This window comes from Theropithecus gelada, chromosome 3 (assembly GCF_003255815.1).
Source record: "Theropithecus gelada isolate Dixy chromosome 3, Tgel_1.0, whole genome shotgun sequence".
Taxonomy (NCBI): Eukaryota; Metazoa; Chordata; class Mammalia; order Primates; family Cercopithecidae; genus Theropithecus; species Theropithecus gelada.
The window spans coordinates 168,486,753-168,497,164 of record NC_037670.1 but is presented as its reverse complement, the minus strand read 5'-3'; the positions used below and the strand labels follow the sequence as shown (position 1 = coordinate 168,497,164).

Here is a 10,412-nt window from a genome sequence, read left to right as displayed (position 1 = left end):
GCATATACTTATGGCAAAAATAGATGGAAATAATAGAGGAATTTAAGAGGAAATTTGAGAGAACTAATCCTCAAAAGAACAGAAAGCAGATCCTGTAGGGTTGGGAGCTGGCAGTAGGAGTTCATGGCACTTTGCTCCTCTGCCGCACCACACAGCTCAGCGCCTTTCTGGGTGTGCTTTGTGATCTGCACGGTACACCACGTTTAGGGATAGAATCCAATCAATACACATTCTTGATATCAGAAACCTAAGAGATGAAACTGTAAGGCATTTATATCACCTGTTCCTACAAATTTCACTGGGAGCAAATCTTCAACCCTCTAGACTTTCCCTGGCATCCCTCACCTTGATCTCTGTTTCCACAACACTCTTTTCAGGGCACCCTTGACCTCTGCGTTCCTCAGGCTGTAGATCAGAGGGTTCAGCATCGGGTTGAAAAGGCTGTAAAACAGGGAAAGGACCTGCTGCTGCTCCTCAGGATGGCGGGACTTGGGGGCCATGTACATGACAATGGCGCTGCCGAAGAGGAGCCTCACATGCAGAGGTGGGAGGAGCAGGTGAGGAAGGCCTTTCTACGGCCCTCCCCAGACTGGATCCTCAGCATGGCTGCCAGGATGCGGCAGTAGGAGACCAGCACCAGGTAGAGCGGCCCCACCAGGATGAACATGGAAGCAGAAAAGATGACCACCTGGTTGAGTCAGGTAACAGCACAGGCCGGCCTGAGGACAGACAGGATTTCACAGAAGAAGTGGTTGATTTCATGAGGCCCGCAGAAGGGCAGCCTCAGGATGAGAACCACATGGACCAGGGCCAGAAGGGAGCCACATGCCCAGGAAGTGACAGCCAGGACTGTGCACACTCTCCATTTCATGACAGAATATTTCAGAGGGTGGCAGATAGCCACGTACCGATCACAGGACATCATTACCAAGATGAGACACTCGGTGTGAGCAAAAGCCATGTATAAAAAGGTCTGCATTATGCATGGGACAAAGGAGACTGTTTTTCTCTTGTTCAGAAGGTTTGTCATCATCTTGGGGACATTGTTGGAAGCATACGAAATATCAACGATGGCCAGGTGTGAGAGGAAGAAGTGCATGGGGGGTGTGCACTCTGGAGTCCAGCCAGATGAGCCCCAGGACGGCCCCGTTTCCCAACAGGGTGAAGATGTAGAACAGGGAGAAGAGCCCAGAGAGGAGCATCTGAATGCTTAGGCTGAGCGGAAATCCCAGGAGAATGAATTCTGTGACCCATGTCTGATTTTCTGTCATGCCCTTGTGACAGTACCTGCGTTGGACTCTGCTGTGGCAATGAGCTGTGTGCTGAGGAGCAGATGCAGATCCGGATTAGTCACTTAACGGAAGGACAGGGTTTATGGTGCACACAGGGTGCTGACTCAGTCAGCAAGCTTTTTCAGAGCCATTACGTCCAATCCTTTAATCCAGAGTAAAGCAGAAAAAACATTCAGTTCAGGGAACTAGTGTAAATGCAGACAGGGTGACGTATACTATGTCCATTCCCACAGAATTTTACTTAACGTGGATTGCAAGACCCACATTTTTACTGTCAGAGGGGCAGCCGCAGAGTAAGTTGTTTTCCAGAATGGCTAGCCGTTTTATTTTAGAGTAAGGATCATAGCCATGTTCTTATGTGTTTTACTTTCTAATGTATTTAGTTTGCATGTTTTCCCCCACTTTCTCTTCCATATTTGGTTTTCTCCTATTTTGTAACTTGTGCAGAGTGCATTGTGTGTGCAGGTGCTCAGTAAATGATTAGAGAAAATACATAAAAGCATGAATTAGGAAACGAGGCTTACAAATGCAATTTCAAAGAGGTTTGCTTCCTTGTGTTTACTAATTTTAGGGAAAATAAAGTTTGCATTAAGTGTTTTACTCCTGAAGCTACTCAGGAAAATCTGACTGGTTCTCTTTGCATGCAAGCCAAGAAAGAGTGTGCCATCACTAATCTGGCAAGCATTCATTGAAATCATTTCTGATATATGGCCAGGGCAAGCGGTTATCTATGTGAACAGTTAACAGGATAATATTCCGACTCCCGCCTCCATCCCACCCCCTTTCAGGGCTGCTTCCCTGGTTCTTAGCAGGTGCTGTTGCTGGCACAATGCCCTCTACAATTGTTGGATGGATGGATGGATGGATGGATGGATGGATGGATGGATGAAAGGCATTACATTAGGGTTAACATTCAAAGAGCATATCCTCGATTTCAATCAAGTCTTCAGACTCTTCTTAAATTTTCTCTGCTTGTCATTCCCCCTACCACATAGCCACAGGGGCTACAGAAAGGGAAAACCAGGATGTTTCACAGAAGTATACAAATGTTAAGTGATCAATGCGTCATTCTCAGTGTGCAGCTTATGACTCCACCTCTGCAAATGCTAACTCTACTTTAAGCCCAGGAAACTGTCTGCCAATAAATTATCTCTGTATCTCCCATTCAATGTACTGATTTCTGGAGCCCTGCCTTCCTCCAGACCCTAGCTTCTCTAAACTACCAGACTTTGCAGAAGATCCTTTACTCACTGTGATACCAGGCCTGGTCTTGTCTCAGAAATATAATTATATTTAGAGAAATTGTGCAGAGATCACAGGAGCTTTTGAAGGCCAGAGCTGGGGATCTTGCTCCCACCAGCAGTCTCTGAGAGAAAGAATTTCCAGATTCAGGGGTTGTCTCTCAGCGCAGGCTGATGCAGACTGCAGCCTGCTCTCCGAGAACACCAGCTGTGTAGGTTTTACGGTGGGGTCATCTTCACTCAAGCCTTCACAGGTTGTCCCTGAGGACAAGGTAGAGTCCCTAAGGGAACCAGGATACACAGCAGTCAGACTCTGTCTACCGGAAGAAACAAAAGTTGTTTATCCTCCTGTCTCCATTTCTCTGGGCCCTGGGGATGGGCATTCAGAAAAAAAGAAGCTGGCAGGTGATGACTTAATAGCCAGCTGGATCTCTACACATAAAACTCTTGTAGTCATAAGACCTTGCATTCTCCAGTCTCCGGGGACCACATTGCAAATTACAGCCCCTAAGTATTTGGACCGTGGTAAGTTCATGGATCTCAGTGTTGCCCTGGATGGATTAAATGGAGCTTGGAGGAGGCAGAGCATCATGCTTCTGTCATAAATGCTTGAAAATCTTCTCCTTCTTAGTTAATTCTAACTTGGTATTGATAGATTAGGAAAAAAAAAATACTTCTATCAACCCTCCCACATTGTGGTGAGAAAGATTCTGAGGCCTTCCCACATAGTACCTGAGATTTTATATAGGGTATAGGACATAAGAGAAGACAGAAGCCAGAGTAAGGCTGGCCTTGGAAAGGTGTCATGGTAGAAGCCCCGGTGTTTCGAGGGCAGCAAATGTGTAACTCACACCTTCACCTTTACTATGATATACTCCTGAAGTTCAACAAAACTTTTGATATAATGATGCCTCAGGTGTAGGGACTATGTTTATATTCACATAATAAAGCGTAGACAGAGAATGCCTTGAAAATGTTTCCGATTATCCCCTTTATGTGTATGTTCCTTATGTGTATATGTATTATGTATATATCTACATGTGTGTGTGTATGTGTGTGTGTGTGTGTGCGCGCACGCGCTGGTTGGGCAAGCTTTTAGAGAGAAACATCCAAATCTCATTTGTCGGAACACACTGGGTGCTTTACTCCAGAGAGATGTAGGTTGTTAACGTGTGAGCTAACAGGGGTTACTGGGAAATGTGCCTATAATTTTGGCTCACAGACTATAAGGGCTTCAAAGCAGGTGTATTTCTATGGATAGAATAAAGAAACTCAAGGAATATTTATCCTGAAATCTCTGGAAGAATGACAAGAAAAGTTTAGTAGCTATGTATAGTGTTTAGAAAAAAACAGCTGAAGCACTTAACAAAAATAAAATAAGTTTACTAACTACCTAAAACTGGAGGACTAAATAAAATATTGCCAAGATACTTTTCAATTATTCATATATTATCTACATATGGATATTTTATATCCACAATTATCCACATGTAGATATTGAACATTTAATCATCTCATTCATTTATTAATTTGCTAATTCAATTTACATTTATTGAGCATCTGCTCTGTGTGGGAACATCCTAGACACTGGAAAAGCAAACACTAGTAAGATACTGTCTCTGTCTTCCAAGAGTTTACAGTCTGCCTACAAGTGAGCCATGCAAATAAGCAGTGTAGGACCTGGGATACACGTGTGCACAGTATACTGCAGGCACCAATGAAGGGTGGGGTAGATTCTTCTGAAAGTGGGTAGAGAAAGGCTTTGCTGTGGATGGAAAGTTTAGACACTGTCCAGGAAGACATGCCAGGCTGGACCTTACCTATTCAATTATGCCTGTAGTGACATCTGAGTCTGGAGATTTCAACGATTATAAGTTATTTTCTCATTGGTACTGAAGGAATTGGGTCCAATTTGGGAAGGCTTTGACTTTGCATGGAGGAGTTAAGAGAAATTTTCAGTGAAAATGGTAAAACTGCGTAAAAATAATGAAGAAGTAAACACGAGAAAAAAAGACACACCAGGCTGCACCTTAAGGTATAAGGAGGGCACGACAATAATAACAATAATAATGATACTGGGAAAGAGGCTCATTGATGAGCTTCTGTTGGACTTCATCGGAAATAAAGAGTAGAACGATTTGACTAAGATATGTTATTACAAAGATGAATGTTTGGTTAATGTGAAGGATTGTTTCAAAGAATGAGATTGGAGACTGTGAGCCCAAGCTATCTGTAGAGTCTGCATTTTCCAGTGACAGTGAGTACCTGAATTGAGATGGTAGCCATGGGGACAGGCTGGAGGGAATGGGTGTGGAACATGTGAAGGAAATATAATGATCAGCATTCTGTGACTTGGTGTGTAGTGAGGAAGTCAAGCAGAGCTAGGGTGCACCCCAAGTTTCTGGTTTGTGTGGCTGTATATAAAGTGTTTTCATTCAATTATATGAGGAATAACTGAGGAAGATATTATTTAAAAGCAAAGGTTTTAAAAAAAGAATATAATTTTGAACATGTTGGATATTTAGGTGGCTTGGGCCAATAAAGAATTAACTAAATAGTTTTGGTGTTTATTAGAGATAACCGGGTCAAAGTACAGATTTAACAGATAGTTAAGTCAAGATAATGGATAAGAGAGAACAAAGCAGTTTTAGTGAGAAAAAAAAAGAGAAAGTCAAGAACAGTATCTTAAGAATTACCAGCATTTTAGGGATGGACAGAGAAAGATAAATCTCCAAAAGAGAACAAGAAGAAAGATCAGGGAGATAGGTGGGAAACTAAAAAATAAAAATAAAGAAAATCAACAACCTGTGCCCTATGTTATCCCAGGAGGCAAACTAAAGTACTCACTTTAATCATATCGATAATGCCAACTCTATTTTTTAGAAACAAGAATATTTTTCTGTAAAAAGCTACACTTAAGTTAATACTTATGGCAAACATAAAATAAAATCAAAATTACTAACAAAGTCATTGCTATCCTTCAATAAAAATATAGCAGCTTTTTAGTATAATTTCCCAATTTCGTTGACTCACCAGATTTTAATGGAAGGGCTTTCAGTTTTTCCCCATTTGTTGTGATTCTAGCTGTGGGTCTGTCATAGATGGCTTTCATTATATTGAGGTATGTTGCTTCTATCACTAGTTTTTTTAGGGTTTTTATCACAAAGGGATGTTCAATTTTATCAAATGTATTTTCAGCATCAACTGAAATGATCATATGTTTTTTGTCTTTCATTCTGTTGATATGATGTATTCCACTGATTGATTTTTGTGTGTTGAACCATCCTTGCATCACAAGGATAAATCCCACTGGTTATGATCAATGATCTTTCTAATGTATTGTTAATTTATAAAATGACTAGGAAGAGAATGTACCTGAGTGTGAAAGACTGAGAGGCAGGGAGAATCACGGGGCATCCTCTCCTCCCTGGGTCTTCACACTGGTTATTGATTTCTCTGAGTTCAGTCCCAAGCCTCACTGTCTTCTGCTCTGTCTGAGATTTGGCAAACTAAGCCTTATTTTCAATTTTTCCATAGAATAACCTCTAGGATCCTGCCCAGGGCATGTTTTTGCCTAACTGAGTGGGGGTGGTAAAGAGGTCAGAGGATTCAGGTGCTGTAATAATAGACTTTCACCTTACACCCCTGTTTTTACCCTTTTTGTATTCTCGTTCTCAACTGTTGCTAGTCTAAAGTTTCCTGGGGACCCTTGAAAGGAATGCATTGTGCTTCTCAGTGGTTTCTTTTTTGCCTGCTTGTTAGCTGGTAGCTTCGTCTCTGATAAGTTGGTTACTGCTCCCCCTTGTACCTTTTTGTATTAAAAAAGAAATCTGCAATTTCTCTGGTCTGCTTCTGTCTTCCCTCTAATTCTATATTTTTCTGTGGATTATACCTTTGCTTTTTTTGCCATTTTAGTGGTAGCTGGGGAGGAAAAAGAGATAAATATGTATGATAAATATTCTCTGCTTTAAGAGACAACTTATAATCACCTAAAATTGTGTATTTCTGTTAATTAATTCTTCACTCTAAGAACTTTCTCTAAAATATCTGACTGCCTGATCACCCTATGTAAATTAAACTGAATTTATCTAAACAAAATTGCCTAACATAGCCAGGAAACTTTATTGAGTATTAGTAGCTTGCTGGCTTATTTTTTTCCAGGAAGTATTTTTATAATAAGAGGGAGTATTGTTCACCTTTAAATCATGATCTGAAGGCTCTTTATAAAATTCCATCAGATATATCTTGGCAATATCTCTACTGTCTGGACTGTCTATATTAAATCAAATCCACCCTGGGTTCTTTTTTCAATTACCTTAATCTCAGTGCTGCTGAGATGTCAGATAGATGGTAAGTGTAAAAAACCAATGTGAATGAAAGCTTGAAAGAACTGGTTACTTCAGCAATAAATGTTAGTCTGTTTCATAACTTGACCTTATAGACCTAAACTTTTTTCTCCAGAGTGGTTTAAATTAAATGTTTTTCATCACAAATTGAGTAATTGGTTCAATTGAATGTCCCAACTGGCCTGTATGTGGATAAGCACATTTCCTGGGAGTGAGGGATCATTTGGCACATCCATCAGGTTAATTAAAGACCAGAGGTAGCCCGAGTCTGGGGTTGGGGTTGGTAAGAGTATGGATATGCTTTTCATATCTGTATTGTGGATCTGATCTATAGTACACTTCCTCTAGTTGCTAGTCAACAGGACAGAGCTGAGAGGCCCAAAGTCTAGACTCAAATATAAAACTAATGAGAAAGGCCTGATCTATAAGAGATATATTAAGGCGTTCTGGAGTACTCTCCATCACTTCCTCCCTCCCTCAGTGGCTGTGAATGAATCCAGAGAGATTCTAAGTTGAAAGGAATGCGCACTTCTGAGCCTTCCCAGGGAAATCATCTTCTGGGTCTCAGAAGTTTCCATGCCTTGCTCCCCGGGAGCTCCTGCCATCTCAGTGCACGAAGAACCAGTGGCCCAGGAGCCATGTGGAGAACTCATTAAAAAGACACAGCTGGAAAGTTGCCTCAGGCATCTTGGCAAAGATGAAAACAAAACTTTATAATTGATCTCATAGGAATAGAAACTATTTTAGGTTTTACAAAGTAAGTGTCAGAAAAAAATATCCTTATGGGGTTCATTAAAACTTTGCCACAATTAATTACAGCAGGAGCACTCTTCAGGCAACTGCTCCAGACACCACAGGCATTTGGCCTTTGGGAACAAGTCCTCGTTACATAGCTGTGGGGCACCAGTGTTGGTGTTTAAGTGGAGTGAGGAGACACCCTCCTTGGAGAATGGAGATCCAAACATCTTATCAATAGATTGAGTTTTTTTCTAATTCACACATGTAGACAAAAATAATAGACCAAATATCCTACAATATTCTAGGCACAGTGCTAAGGCCTTTATAGGCAGTTTTACCAATCATCAAGAAAATATTTAAAAGTGAACATTTATTACCTCCCTGTTCATAAAATAAGAGACAAGTTCAACCAAGTAAAAGAACTCATCCAAGGTCATAGAAGCGACAGCCCCAGAAATTAAAACTCATTCCAAAGCCTTTTCCACTTTTCTGCTGATGGAGAGTTTAGCATGAAGGCACACATGCCATCTCTAGACCTACACATAGTCCCTAGTTCAACCATCCAAACAAATGCCTTGAATATTCTTTCCCTGGAAACAGCAAGGAAGACAAAAACAGGGCAACATTAACTGAAGACCTAACAATAAAGGATATGAGTTAGAACTTCTTCAAGTTAGCACTGTTCTGATTTTAACATATGCTGCTATCTTATATCTTTCCCAGTTGTTTTTGACCCCAGGTCTAACCACCCCCTTGACACACACTCAATTCAGGCACCTTTATTGAAATGCTAGTACAAGAGAATCTTTCTTGATAGATACTAAATTGATGGCAACGTATTCAAGTCTTTCAGTTCTTCTGTAAGCTTTAACTAAAGTCCACAGCATGGGCATGCTTGAAGTTAATAGATAAACTGCAATGTTTGTCTAGGTACTTCAAGAAGCAAATGCCAAGATAGATTAGATGTCCAAAAGATTTGTTGTAAAAACATCATGATGAAAAATGAGGAGGAATCCAGAGAAGTGTGGAAGAGCCATTGAATGCAGCTCTGATTCTTGTGAAAGAAATAAAAGGAAGTGAGCAAAGCAAATAAAGAATCAAGGGTCATAACGGGAAAACAATGGCACAAGTTATGGCCATTTGAGAAAAGTGTAATAAAAGGACTATTTACAAAGGCATGTGAGGAATATGGGAAAACCACAAGCAAGGGTGCAAGATACCAGGATAAGGCAGGATTCTGAGCTTGCAATAAAACTCCTATACAACCTCTAGGCCTAAATGAGAAGAGGGGATGGCTGTAATTAGCACCTGGAGACAAGGACGACTTTGTGGAAGGGCTGGCTAAATAGGAACTTGAATCAGAGTCAGTTGGTTCAGTCCATATTGACCCTGCAGGAAGTGAATAAATTCTTGACCTCACACTTCTCCCTCTCTCCTGTTTCTCTTGCCTTTGCTTCCAATAAGCCAGACTCAGGAAGCCAGAGGGCTGCAGAGCCCTAGTTTTTACAGATCAGTCTTACAGGGCAGAGAGCAGGGTAGAGAAAGATGGAGGGTGGATATGGAGAAAAGAATGCCAACTAATAAATGTAAAAATAATTGAAAGAATGATAAAACTGCTGTCTTGGAGTCAACTTAATAATTTATTCAAGCAATCAGTGGATGCTAAAATAATTGCCTGAAAATATTTTAGGAGATGGGATTTTTACCAGAAACAGATCCCAATCCAGACCGCAAGAGAGGTTTCTTGGCTCTCATGCAAGAAAGAATCCAGGAAAAGTCCATAAAGTGAGATCAAGTTTATTAGGACAGTAAAGGAATAAAGAATGGCTACTCCTTAGACAAAGCTGCCCCAAGGGCTGCTGGTTGCCCATTTTTGTGGTTCTTTCTTAATTATATTCTAAACAAGGGGTGGATCATGCATGTCTCCCCTTTTTAGACCAAATAGGGTAACTTCTGACGTTGCTATGGCGTTTGTAAACTGTCATGGTGCTGGTGGGAGTGTAGTAGTGAGGACGACCAGAGGTGGTCGCCATCTTGGTTTTGGTGGGTTTTAGCTGGTTAATTTACTGCAACCTGTTTTACCAGCAAGGTCTTTATGACCTGTATCTTATGCTGACCTTCTATCTTATCCTGTGACTAAGAATGCCTTCACCTCCTGGGAATGCAGCCTTATTTTACACAGCCCCTATTCAAGATGGAGTTGCTCTGGTTTAATCGCCTCTGACAGGATCTGCAGGTAGTCTCCCAGATTCATGCTGCAGAGTACTTATGAATTCCCAAGGGAGAAGATACCCTCACAATGAAGAAATATGGTGGAAAACAAATCACCAAATAGCATTATCAATAATGGGGCACACTGACATCATATGTCTCCTGATGCGATGCACTGAGAAGGATGCAACATGTCTATGTAGAATTATTTCCAAAAAAGCTTTATCTGAATCTGGATATGAGGATTCCAAATTCCAGGACATTCTACAAAACAAGTAGACTGGACTCTTCAAAGAATCCCAATGACATGAAAGACAAAGAGTAAGAGAATGGTTTGAGATAAAATTAGACTAAACAGGTAAGAAACTAAATGCACTGAAACAATCTTTGATTAGATCCTGAATTGAATAACAAAATAGAAATCCAAAGAGCCATTTTTAGATAATGTTATCATATTGATGTTAAACTCACGAGTGCGATAATGATATTGTGTTTAATATGTGTTCTTAGAAAATACTTGCTAAATTATTCCATGCTATATAGGGGTTTGTGTGTGTGTGCATGCATGTATGTGTACATATATT

At 40.7% G+C, this 10,412-nt stretch overlaps 1 protein-coding gene across 1 annotated transcript; it reads right to left on the bottom strand.

Moving 5' to 3' along the window:
* Window positions 1-341: 341 nt before the first annotated feature.
* Window positions 342-1,271, bottom strand: LOC112621410 (olfactory receptor 2A5). The gene is given in 3 exon segments (XM_025380830.1): window positions 342-538; window positions 541-1,102; window positions 1,104-1,271. Coding segments are annotated over 3 exon segments (927 nt in total).
* Window positions 1,272-10,412: the final 9,141 nt, after the last annotated feature.